This window comes from Epinephelus moara, chromosome 13, assembly GCF_006386435.1.
Source record: "Epinephelus moara isolate mb chromosome 13, YSFRI_EMoa_1.0, whole genome shotgun sequence".
NCBI classification, from domain to species: Eukaryota; Metazoa; Chordata; class Actinopteri; order Perciformes; family Serranidae; genus Epinephelus; species Epinephelus moara.
The window spans coordinates 21823752-21849132 of NC_065518.1; the positions used below are offsets into that span (position 1 = coordinate 21823752).

At 41.9% G+C, this 25381-nt stretch overlaps 1 protein-coding gene across 3 annotated transcripts in view; it reads right to left on the minus strand.

Moving 5' to 3' along the window:
- Positions 1 to 1359: 1359 nt before the first annotated feature.
- The window catches only part of rab11fip3 (RAB11 family interacting protein 3 (class II)), a 37851-nt gene continuing 13829 nt past the window's right edge, over positions 1360 to 25381 (minus strand). The window contains exons 3-14 of one of the 3 annotated variants that reach the window (XM_050059967.1): positions 22158 to 22234; positions 18265 to 18437; positions 14190 to 14390; positions 11520 to 11657; positions 9287 to 9322; positions 9018 to 9111; positions 8608 to 8852; positions 8025 to 8106; positions 7778 to 7915; positions 6472 to 6627; positions 6178 to 6318; positions 1360 to 6085 (exon numbers count right to left, since the gene is read on the minus strand). In XM_050059967.1, coding sequence (XP_049915924.1) covers positions 5972 to 6085; positions 6178 to 6318; positions 6472 to 6627; positions 7778 to 7915; positions 8025 to 8106; positions 8608 to 8852; positions 9018 to 9111; positions 9287 to 9322; positions 11520 to 11657; positions 14190 to 14390; positions 18265 to 18437; positions 22158 to 22234 — 1595 coding nt within the window. In that variant the 3' untranslated portion in view covers positions 1360 to 5971. Of the gene's footprint in view, positions 6086 to 6177; positions 6319 to 6471; positions 6628 to 7777; positions 7916 to 8024; positions 8107 to 8607; positions 8853 to 9017; positions 9112 to 9286; positions 9323 to 11519; positions 11658 to 14189; positions 14391 to 18264; positions 18438 to 19518; positions 19719 to 22157; positions 22235 to 25381 lie in introns of those variants that run through there. The other 2 variants (XM_050059969.1, XM_050059968.1) reach the window with 2 other exon arrangements.

Sequence of the window (25381 nt, forward strand, 5' to 3'; positions counted from 1 at the left end):
TTTTGCCTCGTTTTGTAGTTGTTTGTGTCTCTTAAAGGTCATTATTAATTTTGAGTCTCTTTCTGGTTGGTATGTGGCATTTTGCAGGTGAAGGCCAGGGGGACCCCTAACACTTTGGGCCCCTTGGCTTGTGCCCAGTTGGCCTGTTCAGTAATCCATTCACACTACTCTGGCTTAATAAGTTACATAGTTGATTTATTAACATCAATGCATGTCTTGGGAATGCCTTGGGATCCCCCAGGAGCTGGGAAGTGTTGCTGGGTGAGAGGGACATCTGGGGTGCTATGCTTGGCCTGCTGCTCCCATGATTCATTCCTGGATGGATGGATGGATGGATGGATGAATGGATGGAATCTATGCAGGTATGAGAAACAGTAATATCACTATGCTTTTACCAGTGACAGCTCCTGTAATGTGTGGGACACTGTTGACAGTAGATTCAGTTCCATCTCTTGGAAAATGAAAAAAAATAATAATAAAAACCAAACTAATAGTAAAATTATAAGTTATTTCATTTGAATTATCTCATAATTTATTGCCAGTTCATTCATTCAGTGTTTTACTAAGTCAATCAAACTGATTTTTCTATTACCCTTTTAGTTTATCAATTATTTGCATAATTCTTGATTACCGATTAATCAGGTGATTACTGATCATACAAATGAGCTGCCATAAAGTCTCATGACACAAATGAACAGCTGAAAACTTATCTGTGTTACTGCACACTTAAACTCACTGGCACGGCAGCAGCTGACATAGTTAGTATTAGGGGACAGATGGTCTTCGCCCCTGTCTACTGGCAGTTGTGGGAGTTAATATAGCGTCAATAACTAGTAAAGGTTTTAACATGATTGTGACAGTGGAGACAGTGGAGACGAAAGTTCTAGGTGTCGTTGAAGGCCCATGCAGTACATAACCACAACCTGCAGGTGGGGCTGATTGGTTGGAGGCAGAGGGACACAATTACATGGAGCTTGCACAATACCTCCTTTCAGATCACATTTATTTCAAATAATGTGGAACTAGTTGAAGAAAAATATTTGCACATCCAACTGTCTTTGGAGAGAAATGGGTGGAGCAGTTTCTATTTGAGCTCAGTGTTGGAAATAATGGTGTTGAACACTCTTGACGAAGGTCCAGGAGGACTGAAATGTTAGTGTTATGAATAAATTGTGTCCAAAGACTCAATTAATGTGGAACTGAGAATTTAATTACTTGGAAATACTAACATGTGGCTCAACCAAATACTTATAATACAAAAAGGAAATTCCTTAAAGCATCACTTTTGAGTTATACTGATTTACATAGAACAATGTAAAACATGCAAGAAATGAGGCAACCACACACAGGATCATTTTATTCCATTTATTTTTCTAATCTTACTTTCACTTCTTACCTTTATTTTTTTTTCTCTTTTTACAATGACTGAAATTATATTTCCCCAGTAACAATTAGGATTAGATCATTTGGGGATCTTCAAAAATAATATACAGCTGTAACCAATACTGTTATAATTTATACATTTATCTTTGAAAATAGGAATAAATTTAACTTTTACAATTTCTCTTTTCTACAATATTCTCTTTTTTAATCTTCCCATGTCACATGATGGCAAGCCATGCACTACTACAGTAGTGATGTTTGTGCCTTGAGCAAACTTTCTTTGGACACTGGAAAGTGAGTGTGTGCGTGTGTGTGTGCGTGTTTGTGTGTGTGAGAGAGAGAGAGAGAAAGAAAAATTTCACAAAAATGACGATTCATATTTACAGTTTAGGTTTTTCATCATTATAATTTAACAAACTGACAGTCACGTGGTCAGTGCTTTCCCCAGGGCTCATCGTCAGGTTAGTTTAGAGGCAAAGTTTGAGACACAGAGGCACAGTGTTTAGACTAGCAGGCCGCTTTTTGTTTTCCGTCAGGGTAAAGAGTTGATTTATGATTTATCAGAGCAGGAAAATGTTACCAAAAAGGTCACGGACCCTGATAGATAAAATGATCAGTTTCAAACATCTGTCTTTGGTCATTTTGAAAGCAGGCGTTAAAATGGCGAAAAATCGGTGGTTAAAGTGCGATCACCTTCAGCTCTGCTAAGAGGGAATGTTTCGTCAGCTCTGTGGTCTCACTAGTTATTCTTTTGCCGCTCCTGTTAGTCCCCAAACTGTCTGTCAAATATTAAAATACGAAGCAGGGAGAGAATTAAGTGTAATATAGCCTGCCGTGTTCAAGTGTAATCCCATTTCCTGTTTGTAATGCAAAAAAGGATTCATTACTATAACGAATGGAGTGTTAAATCTGTTGGGGGCAAACCTCCTGTCACACTGAAAGGCAGGAAGCTGAACTCAGCAAAGCCTTGAGGTTTAAGGTGTCGTGTGTTGACATTGCGAGGTCTCACAACTCCACTAATGGAAATTATAGCATATGATTTGTCAGTCAAAACATAGGTTTAAATCACTGAATCAGAGATATACAATAAAAAATAAAAATAAAAAAAAATCGGTGTTACCATGCAGGACCTGACTCCATCTGGGAAGACAACAGTAGAAACTGCAGACTCGGCCATAATGTCTAAAAATCACAACCCTGAGGAGGTCGCGGCAGCGTCAGCGTTACGGAAGAGTGCCGTGACCTCAACAAACGACCACTCCGAGCAGGTCACATTCAAGCTTTTGCACGCGATGGCGAGTCACCCAAAAGACAATTTCTCTTCTCGCAGATTCATTAAACCTCCCCGCCATTGTGAATCCCCCCCCAAAAAATGTACAAAGATAATATTCAGCAGAACAGATCACAGAGTGTGAGTTGTGTCAAATGATGAATAAATATCGGCATGTGATTCCAAACGAGGAGAGAGAAAAAAATATAACCCAACAGATACTGTACACGCTACATGCTAGAGAAGAATACAGGCAGCTGTCTCTCAGCATAAGACAACGAGAAGAAATGTTCGTTTTCTTCCGACTATAAAAATACCTAGAATCTAGAATGAGTGTAGAAAAAACTTTACATGTACAAGTCATTTACATCCAAGGCCATTTTTTTCCATGGAGTGGCAGGTGAAGGAGAGCGGTGACACACACGGAGGTGTACAGGGTGAAAAATAGGAATTCTTCTTAGCATATTGGTGCAGAATGCCATGCTGTTTTTTGAACAACCTCCCCAACTAGCTTCAACTACAAATCCCTTAAGATATCTTGTAGGTATCATGTATCCAGAGTCCAAAGTCCAAAAGTGATGGCTGCGCGGTACCGATAAGCATCAGTCCAAATTCAGTCCGTACGTTTCCAGAGAAAGCAGATGTTGCTTCAGCAGAAAGAATAAAGAGCAGGTATGTTTCGTCCGCCCTTCACCAATGTCCACGTTCTAGCCGAGCATTATTGCTACCAAAGTCTGCCATGTCTCTTCAGTATTATATCTGGTCTGGAAAACATTAAAGCTGGCCGATAACCAGCGTAAAAGCTCATCTGAAAAAATACAATATGTGACTGAAAATTAAAGTCATGGCTGCAAAATGTAGTTTGTAGTATTCTTGATTTTTTTCCAATTCATTATAATAAAATAAGTGATGCTTTTATTCTTTAGTGTTGAGTGGGACACTTTGCTGGCATGTCAGTAGCAACAAATCCCACTCACTATCATACAAGCCTCAGAACTATCTCCATTACCGATTTGATCCCTTCACAATTAACATATTTTGTCTATCAACAAAACAATGAAATCAAAACAAAACTTAGTGCAAAGTACAACCGTTCGATTATTCACATACAACTTGTCAGCATTTTTCAGTCTCAATAACATTTTCACCGACAATAAATCACTTGTGCAGCGGAAAACAACAAAGGTTGGTTACCTGGATAAACTTGCTCCCCATTACTTTCACTCAGCAAGAGAACACTGGGCTCGGGTGGGCTGTACTACAATTAAAAAAAAAAAAAAAAAGACACTACACTACAATTCCCAGAATCACTCATTAGTTTCCCTTCATGCTTAGTTCAAGTGTTTCAAGAGTTTACAAAGTGAATGTGTCAGTATTAGCAGGTTATATCACAGTCTACACTTTCTGAGATCAGTTTGAGTTCATTTATATTTGTGCCAGGGAGTGATGGGAAATGTAGTACGTCTTTTTCACTTGAGGTTTCCAGCCCACCTGAGCTCCGGGACCCTGTTTCATTGTAAAACAAAAAATGAGATGAAGCAAATTATAAACCGCCCACTTCCTTCATTTGGGACACTGAAGCTTATATCACACGCTGGTGTCACTGAGCTTTTTCAGAATCTTAAAGTAACACTGCGCAAAATAAACAACACCACACACACACGCACACATAATAAACCCTCAGGGCATTTCTCATCCTCGACCCCTTGAAACGTCCCTCACTTGGGTTCACTGGTAAGTTAAACTTGGTTAAAGGATAGAACACAAGGGTATAGGGACTGGTAGGGAGCACCACAAGCTTTAAAGGAACACTTCACCGCCCAAATGACCATTTGAGTATCAATTACTCACCACCTGTTACGTTGAATACAAGAAGAAAACTTTGATTTCTCACATGCCTCAATGGTGAACAAGAATCCACAAATTGGGAAAAAATCCTAATACACCGAAGTCATAGGGGTCCACCTTTAAAAAACAGATAAAGTATATCAAAACATCTGTTTATAAACTCTGCAGTATAATCCAAGTCTCATTTAATCACTCGTACGCTCAGTACTTCCCAAACAGACAGCCCTTTATGACGAGGAACTGAAGTGAACCAGACTCCATTGACAAAAACAGTCATTTTACCTTGCTAAACACGGGAGCTGCTGGTCTACCACTGCCTTGATCAGTTGGTTTGTTTGTGTTATTGTGAGACGTTGGTGTTTTAAAAAGTTAGTTTGGACACAGGGAAGTAACACAATGACACAAACAAACAAACCAATCGAGGAAGTGGTAGACCAGCAGCTCCCAAGTTCAGCAAAGTAAAATTACTGCTTTTATGAATGGAGTCTGGCTTTGACAAAAGCTTTCAGTTCAGCTCCCTGTCAGAAAGGGCTGTCTGTTTAGGAAGTACTGAGCATACGAAGGGAGAAATGATACTGGGATTATACTGCAAGAGTTTGTAAATGGATGTTTTGATATAGTTTTGCTGTTGTTAAACATGGACCCCTATCATTTCAATTAATCAAGATTTTTCTTCCCATTTTTGGATTCTTGGTTCAATGTGGTGGATGCCAGAAAAACAAAGTTTTCTTCACTAATTCCATCAAACATAGGATGAGTAACTGATATACAAATGATCATTCTGTGGGTCAACTACCCCTTTAAACACATTAAAGACAAATTGAAAAGATAAAATGCTGCTTCAATCTCCCGCCCAGCGCTTCATACGGCTTTCTCACTTGTGAGTGAAACCCGATTCAGCTTGGTTCAGGAGATCACAGCCCACATACCACCACCATCCCAGTTAATACATCACTGACTGAACTGAGGCATGTATGGCATGCTTAAAATAATCAATACTTGGATCACCTTTCGTTTAAGGCCTTTCGGTTCTGTAGAATTGTGTGATTGTTTCAAACGTTGACACTTTGTTTTTCCGGAGGGGAAGGGACGGGAAGATCTTGTAACTTACAAATTCATTCACTCAACAAGGGGAGACTCGGGTCCCTCTTGCCAAATACATGGAGGTCACCAGAACCCAAGTGTATTCAGGAGGGTCAACACATATACACTCACAAATAAGCACAGACTCGAGGGATATCTAACTGAAAATTATTTTTCACCAGCAGCCACAGACTTCTTAGAAATCTCAAATCCTTCTTTTTTTTGGGGGGGGTGAGTTAGATGAGTTGAGTGCGCTGTTGTTTTCCTACCAAAATGATATCCGAATATTTTTTACATCCTTTTCTTGATAGTTTTCTTTTAGCCAAGTCTCCAACACTTTGAACAGCCTGAGGAGTCACTGTGCGTGGCCGTCTGGCTGCGTGCTGTCTATTTGACCTCGAGGATGGAGGGGTTGCACTCCATGATGGCCACGATGATTTTGTCGATGTAGTCCTGGAGTCTGTAGTTGATCTCCTCCTGTTTGTGGACAGCCTCCATCAACTAGAAATGGAGACACAAATGTCAGTGGAGATTAAAGTGATGACACTTAACATGAACCGACGAGAAATATGTTTCACAACTTCTAAACCTACCTCTACGCGAGACACATTGTTGATCTCAGCTGCCAGGGAGTCAGAGAAGGAGGCCGACATTAAATTCTTGGCTCCCTGGATGCTCAGGTTGATAATCTGGCCGTTTAACTCGTCGTTCTGCTCCTTCAGGCTGCGGTTGTCCTGGAAAGGTTAAGTCCAATGTGACACATCATTAAAAGGCCTTTATTATTCTTCTATTTTAAAACAGTCTATTCTGAGTGGTAGAAAGAGAAAACACTACATAAAATGAGTACAGAGGCAGAAAATTGAGGACACTCAGAATGTATGTGCTACCTGTTTGAGTCGTTTGATCTCCTGCTCCAGCTCTGCTTCACGGGTGCGGGTCTGATACTCCTGCAGCCCCGCTCCAGGTGTGCGCCCTCTCTTCGCTTCAGCCTCTAGCTTGTAGAGCTGTAGGTGCTCAAGCTGTTTACGCAAGTCCTCAATGAGCTGTGGTGCAAACAAAGCAAGACAAATCGGTTAGTAAAGTGATTCAGGATGACAGGTTAGGACAAAAATACTTGATTAATTTGACAGGATTATTTGACGCATGACAGAAGGGTTGGGCGATATGATGATGTATGCCATCTACCACGGGAGCTATTTGGGGCAGGAAATGTAGCAAATCAGGGCTGGAATCTTGCATGATCTCGTGAATCCAGCTGCTTTGCTAGGTACTGTGATTTGGGCAGACATGGAGGAGGAGAGTGAAGTTGTAAATACAGAAACCTGTAACACTTGAAACTATTTAAGTGCACTTAGTAGAGTGCAGCTCTCCACCAGGTGTGTCTGAGGGCATGTGAGTAGGGAACAGGGAGTGCAGGGCAGGCTGTGTGATCAGCGTATGTGCATGACAGTAGTGGAATGAAGGAGAGACAATATGCAGGTTACATTATCAACGTGTAACCAAAGTAGACAGGCTGTTAAAAAACAAACTTCGGACACACTGTCCAATAAAACTCTTTCTAACACCTTCTCCACTCCCAAATAAAGAGTTGAATTTCACTCAATTGTCATTCCTGGCTCCCTTACAGTCAAAATGGCAGTGAAGATAACAAAAACAAGGAATGATTAATCTTTAAACATGCCTATCTTTAGTGGATTACAACATATCAGATGCAGATCCTCTGGTTCCAAACAAGACCAAACTTTTCTACGGATATCTGAGACGACGACAAAATGTGGCCTGCAACAGACTATGCAAGGCTTATTTGTAGGCCTGGCTGATTGCCGGAAATGCCTTTTGCAATGATTTTATTGATGATTTGAGGCCCCTTCTGGCCAGTTAAGAGGAGTGAGGAGTCAGCAGTCACTGACAATATATAAGTCAATAAAATAGGTTTCCAAAAACTGTTGATCACCATAGCCACAAAAGGTTCTTGAGCACACAGTCATAAATGTGCACAAAAACATTAGGCTGATGGGTCCAATAGTATGCTCCAGGCTTACATCTGGCAGAGATTATTATTTTTCTCAGGAACCTTAAAGCTTCCATTTTGAAAGAATCGTTGTTTTACTGTTTTGAGTCTGTTCTGTACTGCATTGTTATATTTTGTACGCAGATTACTGTTTATTTTGTACACGGTGAAACCAGTCCCACCTCCTGAGTGCACTCCTTCTCCTTCTGGCTCTGGTGGCGCTCATGGCTCAGCTTGTCAGCCATCTTCCTGCGTGACTCAATCTCGTCCTGCAGCCTGTCAGACATGACTTCAGTCTCATCTTGCAGCTTCCTCTTCTCCTGAAACATTATCAAAACAAAAATAAGGATTAAAAGGAGCGTTAAAGCAGGTGAGAAATGGAACAATGAAGGCAAAGCAAACCGGGAGATGACATATTGTTGCTCTCACCTCCTCTAGCCTCTCGATATTTGCTCGAAGACAAGGAACACAGGACCTCAGCTCGCTGTTCTCCTCGTCCAGCTGCTGCAGCCTGAGAAACAAACACGAATCCACATCAGAAACTTACAGTACAGCCGAAAAGTTACAAGTGACACTGTTGATAGCAAACAATGCTGGACCACAGGACAGCAGCTCACAATCAGTGGCAGATAAGTGCCAGAGGATGGCAGTGTAGAGCCATGACACCTCCAACAAACATGAGAATCACTGGCGTCACTAACAGATGTTTTTATTTCACCTTTACATCTAATACAGTAATCATACCAAAAGGTAAAAACTTATCAGGATGTCAAACACTGACTGACTTTGTTGTCAATATCCAGTAAAATTAGCACAACACATTAAAAATATCTAAATGTAGATCTTGTTTTTTGCCGTTTATAAGCATTTTTACTCATCAAAATAACAAACACAATGATAAAACTGTGTTAAATAAACCAGGTAGCATGTGCAGACTTACAGAATATAAATCAATATGTTCTACAGTCATAAATAGATTGCACCAAATGTATTCTAAACATAACCAGTGTACCTGGCCTGCAGGTTTTCCTGCTCCAGCCCTCTCTCCCTCTCCAGCTTGGTCAAGGCCTCCTTGTGACGACGGCTCTCCTGCTGTTGTTGCTCCTCAGCGTGGACCTCCTGCTCCTTCAGCTGCTCCTCCAAGGCATTGGCCCGGTGCACCAGTTGAAGGTTCTCCTGGCGCAGCCGCGCGTGCTGCTCCCCCGATGCCTCCGACTCCTTTTCCAGCTCCGCTACTCGGCGCTCGAGGAGGAGCACCTGGGAAGAGTAGATGTTTAAAGGTTAATGATACGAAAATGAAGCACTGTAAGAGTAATCAAGTATAAATTGCCAATAGGAAATGTTCCTTCTTCCTTTAATGAATACTGTAGCAGGTGATAACTGTGGAAAACTGTAAACTTCCTTTAACAGATGAGCTCTCACCTTGTCTGTGATGTCATTGTCGGCGAGCTCCAGGATGTCCCGCGTCAAGTCACTCATGGTGTCCAGAGTCATCGAGCTGTTCTGGAGGAGATGTCTGCACATGGACAGAAAAAAAACCCACACACACACACAAAAAAAAAACGTTAATCCCTAGAGCCGGTTCACATTTGACAAACTGCTGTTTTCTATGGCAAACATAACCATCTATTACAATCATACTAGAAATACGAACCCTTGCCTACTGAAATCAGAGCAACTGTTTGGCTTACCTTGCTACTTTCTTGCTGGACAGCCTCTTGCCAGCGCTGGATGGGGGGGGGAGACAGAACAACAGGAAAAATGGTCAGGAAGAGAAAAAGGATAAAGGAAAGAGACACCATCTCCTGGTGTCGTTTGTCCTATCCAACCCCTCATCCCTCTCTCTGATAGTAGAGGAGCCCCACATTAGAAAAGGACATGTTGTGGTGGTTCTTCACTAATAAATCACTAGGTTTTTGTTGAAACTAAAGCTACAAGATATCCACACATCACAGCAATCTAACAAACACAACAGCATGGATTTATATTGTCTAACAAGTGCTGATTTAGGATCAGATTTGACCTGCAACAGCAATATAGAAACTTAAAGCAGCTACAAGGAGTTTTCAACTGGTTATAAAACAGTCTCAATTTAATACTGATGCCTCTGTGAGTCCTACATAAGCAAACAAGACCATCAGAATTGAGATTGGCTATATCTGTGTGGTTATTCTTAATGTCTGTCCCTGGGTCATTTTCTCAAACAAAGTTTTGCAGTGAGTCGTACGTTAGCCAGTCAAAAGAAGGCCGGAGGAGATTTTTTCTTAAGAGAATTTTATTTTAACCATAATATTTTGTGGTTATGGCTGATACTGGGGCAGGATCAGCACAGAGAGAAAGAGAATAATTGACCAAAGAACAATAAAAAGCTAAAAGAGACTCATAAAGCACTGGCAAAAACACAAGTCAACCTTGGTCAGTCATTAAACAGATGGGTTAAGGGATTAAAAAAATACTCAAACGTGATCCTGACTTGGCTCTCTGCTTCCTAACATGTCTATTATATTCATGAAATATGTTTCGAAATACGGTTTTACATCAATATATGAATTAACATTGGTGGCTAGAACAAAGCTAGCTAACACTTTGGCTAACAGTAGCTGAACTTAACTGACGTCATCTGCATTTGTCAAGCAAAGCCAGCACTGCAAAGCTTTCTGCTATTATGAGCATGATAGTCTGGCTCACAGTACTTAGACTGTGGATATAAACCTGTCGTTGCCAGTTTATTTCAGATGGTAACAAGCTTCCCGTGTATTGCAATTCTTAAAATCCCTGTTGCTACATGAAACTAGTCTCTCAAAGCCAGACATATCTCCACAGCAACAACAACCTCCTGGCTAGCAACCTATAACTTATGTGGCGTCTTCTTCTGCGAGGATTAAGCCATTTTAATGCCAGGGCTCGCCTCCCCATGTGCAAATGTTCAACCAAAACAAGTAAGAGTTGCGCCAGTGTGTCCTGGGCCTAGCGCTAGCCAAGATGATTATGATTGGCTTACGGAAATACAAACAACCCAGAGTGATTTTTTTTTCCTTAGAGCAGGATTATGATGGGTCCAGCCACACTTCTCTCCAGCACTGGAACACCACAAGATAGCAGTTTGTATAAAGTTGAAAGGCTAGATAATAAATAGTGTCTCTTTCGATCACTTCCAGACGAATGCGTGCACTAGCTAGATCAAGATTTTCACAGCACAAGACAGTGGTGCCCATGGGAAACACGAAATCAAAGTTCCTTGTAGTTGCTTTAAAATAAAACCTAAAGTAGATGTTTTGTAGATTTGCTCTGTATCAAATTCAGTTGCTAAACACATCAAATAGGATTTGGTCATTAATCCTAGATCAGCTGGTCGGTTGCGATAAAAGCAGGCTCTTTGAAAAAGCTTTACTCCGCTACCAGCAGTCATTCTGCAACAACTCAAATGAAGCATGAGGACAATGACATGGAGAGCAGAAAGACATCACTCACCTGTGATACCTGCGGTTATTGACTCATATTTATCAAGCTTATTATCAGATGAGCAAAATGTTTATTATGCATGAATGACAAATCATAATTTGTACAGATGTTCAGAAAGAAAAGGAGGTGGCTACCAGCATCTAAAAAGTGCGCTCGTAGCCACTGGAATGCCTTAAATGGGTTTTTCCATATTTAATGTTGAAGTTTAACACACTGCAACTCACACACAAAAAGAGGTGCAAATGAAAAAAGATTAGGAACCATGTGAGGTAAGATGGGTTCAAAACACACCCACAAAATAAACCAGAATGTGTGTGTGAGAGCACAGTCTGTAACATACCACACACCATGTTGTCAGCATGCGCACATTTTGAGACCATGCATGATAACTGCATCTAATCAGCACTGCAAACACATCCACACAGCTTGCAAATCGGAGTGGGTTGGTGAATGACGTGTTACCTAGTCATCTCTAGGAAATTGAGACGGGTGGAGAGGTCCTCGAGACGACTTATTTGTTTGTGACACTGGCTACAGAAAAAGTCCAGCGCCTCCTCCCTGAGGAAGCTCTGAAAGCAGTCAGGGAGAGGAGCAGGTGCACTGGAAAGAGGAGAACAGGGAGGAAGAAGGAGGAGGAAGTGGTGAGTGATGGACAAGAAGGAGGTGCACTGAGGTGGGACAGGAGCACCTCTGAGGGGGGGGGTGCAGGAGGTGTTAGTGAAAACCACAGGAGAGTTTTAAAGAGTAAAGTGTGAGGAGTACAGCGGGAGGGAGATGTGAAACAGACTGCAGTGTGGCTGTGATTTTTTTCTGGACGGCGCAAGGAGACAAAACATTCTCGGAGAAAGAATGTGTTGATCTCTCTTCAGCGCTGATGACATTCTCTTTCCCTGACGCCAGACATTCTTGTCTATTCAACCTAGGCGTCTTTGCCGGGAGCTCAGAAACCTACAGAATGGTTACAATTAAGTTAAATAAACCCAAACAATTCGAGCTCCCGAGAAAACAACTGAAACACACAGTTGATTATTACACTGTTCGGAGTCTGAACCCTCTCCTCACATCACCTCAGCCAGCTGATTGTTCATTCAGGGAGCGAGTCCGGTCTGAATTATGCAACACGCTGGCACAGGTTCCTGTTTATGTAGGCAGAAACGTGGCGTGGCAGACTTTGAGTGAGTGTCACTTGATGGTCATATGCGCCGTTGTATCAAACAGTTTTCTCCCTGACAGTGTGAAGGATGACTTTGTTAAATAACGCTCACAGCGGCGTGTTTTTGAGTCGGACAGAGGCAACCCGACAGAGTGTACGTGTAGTCAGAGCACTGTGATATGCAGATAGATAAATGTGGGGGCGTGTGTAGGCAGCACTGCTACATGCGCCAACAATGAGCATGATTGGCTCAAAACAACGGTGACGCATTCTCACTGAGTGGGTGAAGACTGTGGGATGCAGTTTTTTGTTTTTTTGTGTATGATTTTTTTTTTTTAGCCTAACCACCAACTTGTGTGCCATGCAATCTTTCACAGACTGTATGACATTCACTAATTGAATTTTATTAATTTATTGGTTTTCAACGATCATTTAAGAATGCATAATTAAAGTAGACTTATCCTACTGCAATCCTTTTTGAATTAAATACATCCAAGAAATGCATAAACAGTAATCTTCTACCTTTATTATCACTATTAGTGCCAAATACAGTAAGACCAGCTCATTTCCGTATTGTCACTGGGCTAAACAAACGAGGCAGTTAGGTGTTAAGAGAATCCTGGCAAGGAAAATTATGGAAATATTACACAAGTGGGAATTACGCATTATCTGGCTTTTAGTCTCTGATGAAAACAAGAGGAGGAGGGAGGAAAAAGATGACTGTGAACAGGCTTCGAAACAAATGAATGGTGCCTTAGAGAAGAGTGTGTATGTGTAGAAATGTGGCTGTATTTTTGTTTGTCGGACACGTCACACTGCTGAAGTCAACCTGTATCTGTACGACTGAAACCCTGAGGCAAAGCTCACTGAGCGTCATTTCCACTGCATGGTTCAACTCCGCTCCACTCAACTCACTTTTGGTAGTGTAGGTGGGATTCTCAGGTGATCGCCTTAATGATGCCAAATTAACCTGCAGTGACATCATAATCAAAGCGACACTTGCTAAATTCTTTCATCCACAACCAAACAGAGGAACGTCTGCACTTTGTCAGTTGTATGGCATAGTAAACAGCCTGATTTATGGTAGGGCGCTAGGCACTTCTGATTAGTGTCACTCATTAGACATGATGCATTTCATCAGAAAAAAGGGCTGCTTGAAACTTTTCTTTCATATTACACATCTGATCAAACAATGCAGGCTAGATACTCTTATTAAATTAGGAACACTGCAACAGCTGCAGATTGCACCTTGCTAAACGGGACAGAAATAGGCTTGGAGTGTAAAAAAAACACAGGGTGTCTCTGGTTTCCATGGAGATTATTTAAAACCATTTGCTGAAGCATAACATGAAAACGTGCAGACGTTTATTTCTGTTGAGTGATACTTTTCGTGTCGTACCATGCAGTGGAAATGCGGCATTAGATACTCCTCAAGGTTTCCGAACTCAACAAAACATCCACCTTCTGTCGGTCCCAGAGGCCTTGGCCACCCTTAAGATTCAAACAGTGTGAGCGTAAAACATTTACTCAGACTACTCAAGGCCTCACAACAAGGGCAAATGAAAGAAGGCACAGTTACAGAACAGGATTCAGCCCAATATCCACATTTTCAATACTTTGCAACAGTGAGACTGACGGCATTAACTTTGTATACACTTCATTAATCTTGCCCTTCGCCAGAGAGAGAGGCAGATAAGGTGGGAAGGACGTCTCCAGATAGCTCTTATCAATGTTTGACCTCAGTGTCTTTGTTGAAAGAGAAACATTTTCTCTGAAGAATGTAAATAGGGGCTTTTAAAACCTGGACAATACAGCTGAGAATGTAAGAGTGTCACACCTCCTATCAGGATGGGCTGATAAAAATACAGTCTGGTGAATATTCACATCAGTTAAATAACATCCAGGATGACTTCATACAAGATTAATGTGGAAAAGGTTTAAACTTTGTCAGAGGTTTTGTAGGGAAGACAAGCTCATACCTTGGAGAGAGCAGTGAGCACCCATTGATCTGCTCAGGTGGTTGCACGAGAGGGGAGTCGCCCCCCCCCTCTGTCCCCTCCACGCTGCTCTCCAAGAGCAACTCTGAGGTGTTACTTTCCCCGAAGTCCTCAAAGTGCTCCTCCTCTCCACCGATGACCGTCACCAGCGAGTGGTTATGGAGCTCGGAGTTCAGGGAAAACCTGAGGGGCACATAAGATTACTGTGTAAGTGTGTGTGCCGACTTGTGCATACAACAACAGCGTAGTTTACGTTAGGTCCTGGCCAGAAATAGTGGAAAATGTGTCAGGTTTAGACGGGATAAAAATGGACTGGGTATAAACAGCCACATAACCATCCATTTACAAAACCACACTCTCAGCCAAACCAAACAAGGCTCATCTTTTGACTTCATTCAAAGAAAACAGATACCCCTACAGTAATTGGGCAACAGTATCTGGATAACAAGTTGGTGGTGTGGCGGACCCAGAAGCCTGGAAACAACTAGAGCCAACTGTAAATCCAAAACAAGTACAATTAATCTTCCCCCCAGGAGGAGCGGCAATCTGGACAAGTTCAACGATCACTTGTCTTCAAAGGTAATCTGTTAATTCACATTAATCCCAAAGTCTGTTTCGGCTAAAACAAAATGTCTCCTGCTTTGCTGTTGATGCAAAACAACGTTGGGAAAACTTGAGGCATGTGAGAGGAGCCTTCGGGTAGTTTGATGTGGGTCAAGCTTAAGAGATGTTCTCAGCTGCGCTGACACAGAGGGCTGCGACTTTGGCTTTCATAATTGGCTGGTTATCTGGGTGGATCTGGAAGTCTTTGCCGCGAATTGTCTGCATGTGAAGTCTTTGATATTCGTTTAACGGGAAAGCTGGAAAGTTGTCCAACAGGATGCGTGAGGTGTCTTGAGCACACGCAGGACGAGGATGTCCAAGTCAGCAGAAAAGCTTGCCTTCTCAGCACACAGTGACAAAGCTCATTCTGCTTGTTTACAAGACAAATGACATTTATTTGGCCAACTCAAAGCTAAAACATCACCTTAAAAACCCCACACAGACAAAAAAGTCAGACTCTACGAATGACAACTTTGCATACTTAGTCTCTTTAAACCAGACAACAATGCAGTTTCAGTTGCAGCCTCTGCCAACATTCAGCTAAAATGGTTAAACAGTAACAAAACCAGTTTTTGAGTCACTTACCCTTTACTCAGGTTCTTACTACTTGGCCCCATGTTGAGGTCCCTCACGCAGAGGGATGGCGAAGAGAGAGAACGCATCTTCAAACGCCCCCCGCTGCCCTGGCGTGAAAGCCGTGGAGCAACTGGAGCCAAAACACCGGACAACCAGAGTGGAATTCTGAAGTTTCACAGGTTACACTGATTTAAAACAAAAAACACGACTCTCCAGTTTGGAGAAAACAAAAAGGGTCTGCTTTTGAAAACCGCAAAGTCTGTGGGTTTAATGAGCTGCCAATCAGTGCCACATGACTGACTGTTGCGTCGTCTGTGCCACCTGAAAAGACTTGAGGCGGCTGTACCAGAAAGGGTGCACTGCGAGTGGGTTAATCAGATTTGAGGCTAAGCAACGGCCAACAGACAGTCCTGCTGACCGTCCAAGGGCCAAATGTGTGTGGGGACACGGGTAGGACAGAGGAGGGTGGGGGAGGATAATCCTGTTAGATTCTTAATCCCCGGTCCAGTACATATACTCCTACCCTGGATATGGCTAGAGTTAGCTGGGTTAACACACGGCACAATCTCAGTTTACTTCCAGAGCTTTTTGCAGGGTTTAACATTTATGTCTTTTCCCCATTTGCCCAGTTGGGCAAAGGGTCACAGATCTAGAAGTTCAAAGTCAATTTTTACTTGCCCCTACACAAATTAGCGGGGATCAGATGACAACAAAGTTAACTATAATGAAAAAGAACCCTGTTTTACCTGCCTTGCTTTTAACTTGGGGTGTGGAGATTCACCCACATCCTCTATCACCACCCAACTTAACTACTTGACGCTTCAGCTCATAAACTTTGTCTTTACCCGCCACCATTTTCTCACAAGTGTCCGATCAGTACTGAGCATGTGCAGCTCTCAGCGGAGATGAGAAGGAAGCGAGTTGGCTCAATGCTCGCTACTTCCAACATCAGCTCCAGGAAATATAGTGCATTTAATCCTTTTTAACCACTTGTCCGATCAAGCAAGTGAGTTGTTAGATTAACTAGCCCGATATGGTTTTTTACTTGCCATGGGCATTCGGACAATCTGTGCTGTTGAGTCCTGTTTTGTTGCATTTACTCAGAGTCAGTGTTGACTGAATCACTGTGACTTGGAAAACCGCTTGCAGGTCTGTGCATGCCCATGTTTTCCATAAAAACTTATCTTTAACGACAGGGAGACTTAGCAATGAGTCAAATTTTGGTAAACTGACTGCTGATATACGAGAACATAAAGGTCATTCAGTGTTAGCTTCCCGTCAGGAGTGGACTTAGCAGGCCAATGGTATGAATAACTGGAAGGCAGAGAATGAGATTAGCCCACACCACAGTAAAAAAAGGAAAACAACCAAAAAAAAAAAGAGCTAACTCAACACTTCCTGGAATTCAAGGCTCAATCATGGAATAGGAAGTCCAAACGCATCCCTGACAGGCAGACCACTCCAATCCGTCATCAAGCAGGACAGACAGGTCACAGAGTCAGCAGATAGGCCTCACTTCTCTGCACTTCCTCCCTTGTGTTTGCCCCTGGTGCTATATCAACAAGAATGTTCCTGCACAAACATATAGACTTAAACTACCTATATTTGACAATAAAACAGATAAAGTTGCAATCAAAATGAGAGGGTTTGATCGGCACACTAAAATACACAAAACCTCCTACTCATCCTACTTGTTTCAAATAATGGACCACAGAAGCACAGAGACAGTTTGTTACTGTGTTTATGGTCCAAAATGACTCACCACTGTGCTTATCAAATGTTCTTCACTGTGGTGCTACTTTGTCGTACATGGTAGAATTAAATGGAGCTTGCTTTTTTCAAATGCCAACCCTTTCTGATTTGGCATAAATCCACTGTCAAAAGACATGTGAGACAGACTGACAGCTGCCAGGCAGTATGAGAGACTCATCACACCAGATCATTGGCATGAGATCTGGAATGCAGTAGAAGTCAGTAAGGAGGATAGTCTTTACCATTTTGACTGCTTTGAGCGGGCAGTGTTGGTGTTGAGGATTGGGAACCTAAGCAACTGTAAGCCAAAACGACAAATGAATGAATTCTTTCAAGATTTCACATTAAAAATATTCCACTTGCTGTGCTCCTGAACAATTTCTGCCATTAACCGAGAATTCAGAGAGTGCCTCTGTCTCTTTTCAGCCGATCCACTCAGACACACTGGCTTGGATAAAGAATGGTAGAAGGGCTTTTCAGTGTTCAAGGTCTCGGGCGCTCTGTGCACATTTCAAGTTATCTCTAAATGAGCTTTCCTGTTCAGACGTACAGAAAACATCAATAGTCAATGTCCCCGCTGACTGTGTTAAGTGTTGCCTCAACCTGCCTTTGCCAATGCATGGAGTATGAGTACATGAGGAGCTTTATTTTATGGAAGAAAAAAGAAAACAGAAGCATAACATACTGTATGTCTGACTGACTTTTTACCCATTGCATTAGCGGAGGAATTTAAGGTCAATAAAGTGGTGGCTGCCTATTGCCTCGCTTTAATCTGCCTGTCTGCTGACCCACATAGAACCCAAGTGATCCAGCGTTGGGGCAGGCAAGACTTGCACACCATGTGATCTGTGTGAAAGGTCAGCGCAGGGTGACTCCAGGGCTAACCCTCTGCTGGAGATTTGACACACATTTACGGTAAATTCAGATGCCAGCGGCGATTACAAGCAGCATTCTGGCGCTGATCTCATGACAAGTGGATTACAATCGATGATGTATTACGGAAGTCATTCAGGGTCGCTAATAGCCTCCTCAGCGTCACACACAAAGCACAGAAAGAATGTGTATCCAGGAAATATGAGTCAGAATTGACGCTGTGTATATGGCTGATAGTGTATTTTATACCAACCTATTTCCGCCGTCTTCAGGGTCGTGCAGCGTGGCCTCGATGCCGCTATCCGTCTCCACATCCTCGTGCATCTCGGGGGGTACGAGGGCACCCGTGTCCTCATCGGTGAAGGTCTCACATTCACTGTAAGTGCTCTCGGAGCCGAGGTACGCGCTGTCTGTCACCTCATTTTGCTGCAGAAACAGAAACCGAACAGGAGAAACACATTACAGCATGCCCATCGAGCAGTAAACAGACAAATCCATACTGATCTGAATAATTCACCAAAGTAACAACAGGGCATGGACACAAGTAGAGTGTAAATAGGGCTGGGTGATAGGGAGAAAATTAAATATCACTGTATTTTTGACCAAATGCCTCAATATAGATGAGTTATATCGTAAGGTAGACTACTGGTGCTTTCAGAGAATATCTACACAGTGAGATTTTTGATAAATAATCATTAGTAATGTGGATATAATGACAAGGTGGGTAAGGAAACAGTCTTATAAGTTCAGAATATTACATCCCTTTACTGTAATGCAGCCTTTCAAACCATGAAAAGACACTTGGGATATTACGATACCCAAAATCAAAAGACTATATCTTGTCTCTTATCAATTTAATATCAATAAACAGCCCAGCCAAAGGAGTTAACAATGTATTTTCTGATTAAAATAATAACATGGCTCTATAAAGCTTTGCTCCACCACAGCACACAATACTGCACACGCAAACATTTAGTGCTCAACAAGCTGCTGCCATCATTATGACAAACAACAGAATGCATTGTGATGACTTCTGTTTCTGACTTTTAAATGTCATCAGGTATATTTCCATTAAGGATTATTTACAATTATGAAAAGCCAAAAAGGCAGACAGCACACCTATAGGCTTTTTAAAACCAACAGCCATTTCCCAGATGGTCTATTTTAAATCTTCAGGTCGAGCCAGCCAGGTACCGACGCCAATTACCAAACAAATCATCGAGCATAAACAGACTTCAGAGACAGACTGCTGTGATTCAGATGGCTGTTCCAAGCAGCAAAAACCTGCTGCATCAACACCTCTAAGCAAAAAGTTCAAACAAAACGAGCAAGCTTTAGGCTTTCCAAGCAACACCTACCAAACGCTTGATACAAAACCCATACACTGATACATGCCAAAAAATAGCATCTGAGCGTATTAGCAACTAGACACACATTATCAGGTATCAGAGCTGGGAAGCAATAATGAAGGCGAGACAGGTGAGTCATGTTGGGAAGCGTAACGTACCATTAAAAATGCAGCGTCAGGAGAAGCAGGGCCCAGGGGGCTATCCACCATGCCCAGAACCATTCTCTCTGCCCGGTGTCACTGACAGAAAAGCTGGCCTGCCATGAGAACTAATGACTACAAATGCCTCCCCACCTTCACTCTCACGGAGAGTGAGAGAGCACGCTTGAGAAAAAAAATAAGGAAAATACTGTGACACCTCGTTCAGCTCCACTGGGTGGTCAGAGGGGAGGAGACAGAGACAAAGTCCAAAGAGTAGCAGAAGTCAGCTGTAACGCTCAATCAGCCAGCAGTTAAAACACCACACCATCAGCTGAATGACTGTTTAATCTTTCCTGGCTCCTGGGAGCTTCACTTCCTGGACCAGTGTGACAGTATAAATCATTAAGCCATGTTCTTCATGTTGCAGACTGCTCAGTGAATGAGGGCTATACATCACAACAACCTGTCATAACTGTCTGTCTGTGTGCCAACTGAAAACTCACATGCTGTTAAGCTTTAACACTCTAAAAGGCAGAGGTGTTGCATAACCTGTATTGCTGTTGACAATTACTGTTATATGGAATCTAAAGAATCAGAATGTAAGATGGGAATGTGAAAGTTAGCGACGGCAGAAAATATTTAGTAAAAAGGAAAAAAGCGGGCCGGACGGGGCGTTGCTTTTCTCTGATGCCAGGCCTCAGCTGAACAGCCTCACCTTGCCTGTTTTGAAAGCAAACAGGGCGAGAACAGCGCAGCCATTGAGAGAGAGGAACCCTTTTCTGCCAGAAACTGGAGGGGAAAAAACAAGGCCATGGACACAGGTGTGGCGTCGACTTCAAACATAAACACAAACTTCCCCAAAAACCTTCGGGTTCCAGTAAATAGCACAGAGAGTTTATAATTTACTGGACCTTACTCATTGTTAGTGGCCATTTACGGTTTCATTTGTAATATCTGAATAAAAAATAAGGAGCAAACTGCATTTAAAAACAAAATCACTGCAGCAAGTTATCGAATGGTCATGTTACTCAACTGAAAAACTATCCTCAATAGACACATCATTCAAGGACTAATAAAACACAGACTTTGATGACATCATGAAGCAGTGTGGGATCATGGGAGTTGTTGTCTTCATTGTTAAACTACTAGTGCCTCTGGGAATCTATCTGATGTGACTCAGACAGAAATCATGTTGAAGTTTTATTCATGTTCCATTTAGTCACGTTCATTCATTGATATGAAATAGCCAGCAGTAACGTTAGCTAACCCAATGTTAACTTGCTAACTTAACATTAGATTAGCTGACTAACCATACAGCTGCTGTAGCTAACGTTACGTGGTGAGATCAGTCGTGGGGTAGCCTGACAATGTTATCTGTGGTCTAAACAATCACACTAAAAATAACTTTAGGAGCTTGTTAAATGTCGTTGTGATGGTATGACATCACTATACACATCAGCTTTGTGCCTGGGATGAGCCATCTGTCATAGAAGCAGATTGTATGACTCCTTCCTCACTCTCTGAGGTATCATCTGAATTTGAATTTGTAGTTTCATTACAAAGCATGAACCTGATGTGCTGCATATCCCTGTGTTTCCCTGGACGTTAGAGAAACTAGAGGGGCCATAGGTTATATAACACCATTGAAAGGCGACTGAATGAAATGCACCTTTTCTTGCATTAAAGAGAGATTTCTCGGGGTTTGTACATTATTAGAAACATTTGGGGCAATGTAAATGCACAACTATATTATATCTTTAATATACCTATCATTTGGCATTTGCTTTAACTCCACTTATCTTGATTTCCCCCTCATCTTGCTGGTACTCTATCCATTTTAATATATGAAAGCTCTCTATTTTCTGTCAAACAAATTTTCGCAAGGCCTTCACTGTGCTCTGGAGCCTTGGAGCAATCATTAAATCCAATGAGACTGTACAATACATCAGACATTATGTTAGTGTCTCTTGTATTAGATTTACTGGTCTCAACAAATATCCGAAGGGCCATGTTTCCTCTACCAAAGCATTTCAGACAAATGCCTGATTTTATCATAACATTATCAACTCATGGACTCTATGAAATGGATTGAAGTGGAGGGAACCCATTTGCCCTCTTGACTGTGATACACTGGCCTGCACTTTTACACCATACCAAGAGAGGGAGCTGACACTGTGCAATGTACAGCCACTAAAACAACAGTCATAGCCCCGCAGTGCTCAAAGTGCACACAATAGCACAAACGTTTCAATTTCTGCGGAGGCCAGCAACAATGATGGTTAAATATACAAGTTCCGTGCACAAGAGGAGCCAGGAATTCCAGATATGCCAACCACAACTGTAAAAACACACATGTAAAAAACTCAGGCGCATTCCAGCTAATTCAATATTTGTCAAAGAATACTCAAAAGCCGAGCCAGCCAGATGCTATTTAGTGTCAGCCAAACCAGGGTGTTCAGTCTGTGGAACATTCACAGAGTGGTAATGATAGCTCTGCAAGCCACTCGGTGAATTACAGTGGGAAGAGTGCGAGTGCACGGGGAGTTCAGCCTGTGACCTTCACACTGTGCTGCTGTATGCGCCGATGGGAACTGAAGGCAACAACTGGACCACATACACAACTACAGAGAGGTTAAGCCTCTTGTGCGGCGCCTCACCTCGTCGTACTCTTCTGGACAGCCCACAGCTCCATCGCCTGGACTGTAGTTTACATTGTAGAGCTGTGGCTCGGGACCTGTATAGAGGAGAGGAAGGAGGCAGGTTTAATGTGCGCAGAATAAACAGATAAAGTCAAACAGCAAAGGAGGCTCAATAAACATAAGACTAGCGTGCACAGTGCCAATACCCATGTGCAAACAAACACTTATTATAAAGAAAGAAGTGTCAGAGCAGGTATGGATTTATGTTTATATTTTATAAAATGTATCATGACAGGATGAACATGAAGTATTTGTTATATATATATTATAACACTGGTTGGATAGTTGGGTTGTACATAATTTCTTTTGTGAGTTATACATCTTAAATAGTACCATACAAGTGTATAGATCTACTTCTTCCTCCTCCTTTTCAGACATATAATATCAATATTGTTCATCGTTTGAAATAAATCAAATCAAATAGCACTAACAGACTGAAAGTTTGTTACCCGTTATGAAATATTTGACTAAAAATCTAAACCCAACAATCAAGATTTTCAAGCCTGGCAATGTTGATTATCAAATATGCATTTGTATTGTGAACAAGTACAAAGTTACATTTCCAGGAGCCTTTATTCCTGAAACTCACAAAATTATGAGACAGCAATCTTGTATATTACTTTTTTCATGCACCACTCTCTGGCTAACGGCATAAAAATGTTCATTTAAATGTCTGCCAAAGTCATAAAGATGATCTATGATGCGACAAAAACAACTCAATACACCAGTCTCTTCATCCTACTGAAAACTGTGGCGCCTAATTTTATCTCAGAATTTCCTGCTACAACAGATACAGTAAAATACTGTATAATAGCTTTCATTATCACTTAATGGTTTATATAATAATTCAATAACACATGGCATTGTTTCTGTGTGATTTTTAATTACTTATTTAAATTAGCATGAGCATATCCTTAAGCATAAAACAGGGCAATTTTATCTGCAGTATTTTATCAAAATGTGAATTGGATAGCTTAATTTAAAATTCAAATATGATCTAGATAAGTGAGAGAAAAGCATTTTAATTTTCTCAAAGACATTAAGTTTATGCAGGCATGTGAAGTCTCCCATATCTCTTGATGCAAAGACATAAATGTGACTCCACTCTTAACAGATTGACGGTGTGTATGTGTTTGTATCTGTGTTTGACAAACAGATATTTCTGCTTGTAATGTGTTTGCTCAAGTGCACAATCAGCACCTTTAAGGCCGCGTGTCCTTGCTGCCCTACTCTGGCATATTTACAGTCAGCAATCTGAGCGTGATGTGACAGTAAACATTATGTAACTTTTACACTCTCATTTCAAGGGCTATAGAATGTCATCTAATGAGAGTACGGGCAAAATAAAACAATAAATAAAGGACAATACGCGACCCGCATCAAATTCAAATTTGTCAATACAGGCCTCTGTTGAGAGCACTCACAGACAAGCAGTGTAACCTGAGACACAGCAACAAGATGGAGCCACTGTGGCTCCTGTATCTAGTAAACAGAGCTGTGAATAGCACCCTGCTGAGAGAATAGAGCACAAACAGTGTTCTTGAAAACTGCCAGTGCACCCAAGGGTTTTTGTGTGCCCCCTGCTCTTACGTAAGCCGTTGCTCTTCGAGACTTGTACACATTAAGTGAAATGAGTCTGCTGCACCGAGTGGAACCGTGCAGGAGGAGCTGGCTTCTGTTTGAGCAACGCACCTGCAGTGTCTTGGCATGATGTCAAAATATCAGAGGACGCAGATATTTCGAACTTTTATTGTTTCAGACATGCCACAGCCACTACAGGGGACCAGGCATTTCCATAGCCTGCGGGCCTGCCGTTATTAAACCCTACCTCTGCTGGTAACTAGCGGTGCAGAAATGAAATAAAAATGAAGGTGGGGTGCAAAGAATGAATGTTTATATTGGAACTAGACAACGGGTTTGAAGCTGGAGGAGCAGGTTTTGCTGCCTGATTGCAGCAGAGGAGGTGGGGAAGTTGTAGCAGAGAACACGGATCTAAAAAAAAAAAAAAAAAAGTCTAAAAACACTGCACCCCGCCTTTACGAGCATAGTGGAATTCTGTCAGCAGTGTGTGAGCGAGTGACCTGGGAAGTTACAGTAGAGGTCTGATGTTCACACACTATTGGGAAACTATATGATTCATTTTCCACTTTGCTGATTGTGCAGAAAAACACAGAAGAGAGGCAGTAAAGACAAAACAGTGAGTAACAGGAACATGGGATAATGATCCCGGGCTGGATCCTGACCCATGACATCATGCTTATGTGATATGTGAGTTCGCCAAAGACAAACAAGCCATCAAAACAACTTCAGGCACACATGACGACAAATAAAACGGTACACGACAGATTTTTTTTTTTTTTTTTAATGTCTGCTCTCTGAAATGTTCCTTTAAGCACCATTGGGACCGTCAACCCACCACACACAGGAGCTCCTCACAAGATTTACAGGAAGTGCATTGAAGTAAGGTCCAATTTTTTAATAAGAATCGCTGCACTTGAAATGTGTTTGATGACACAAATGTATGGCATGTTGAATACTCATTTGCCCCACTGTATATATGTATAAAAGCATATATGTTTGGTCAGTATATGCCAGTAAAGGCACGTCTGTGTTATCTGCCCTCACAACACAGCTTTGCGACTAGCGACGCGGGTGAAACAGAGAGGCCAGGCCAGAGAGAGAGGACAGTAAATAATTTAGGTGAACAGGACTCTCTGCCCAAACCTCATCTCTCCGCCGCTCCCGCCCTGAACTCCTGCCAATAAGCCCATGTGTCTGTGTATCTCATGCTTTCCAGTGCATGACTTATTAATGCTCGGAGTAACCAGAGCTGTGCAACCCAGAAAAGCCTGGAGAAAGAGTGCTACCAATCGATAGGCTGGGTGGATTGAGGTAAGCAGTGCAGTGCAGCAGTGACGTCACCACAACCTGTGCAGTGTGTCAACACAACCAGCGTGTGTTGTAAATTGCCGAAAGGCTGAAACTATTTGTAATGATGTCACTTCGGTGTGTGTCAATATGAATTTAGTTGAGTGATTCATGGTTAAAGACAACCTGCTTTCATTTAAAATAAAATGATAAAAAAAAAGGAACTTCTCAGAAAAGTCTTTGGCAATAAAAGGTTTCTCAATATCTTTATTTAAAATATAATCTTTCCAAGTGTGCAAATGGGCCCTCTTTTT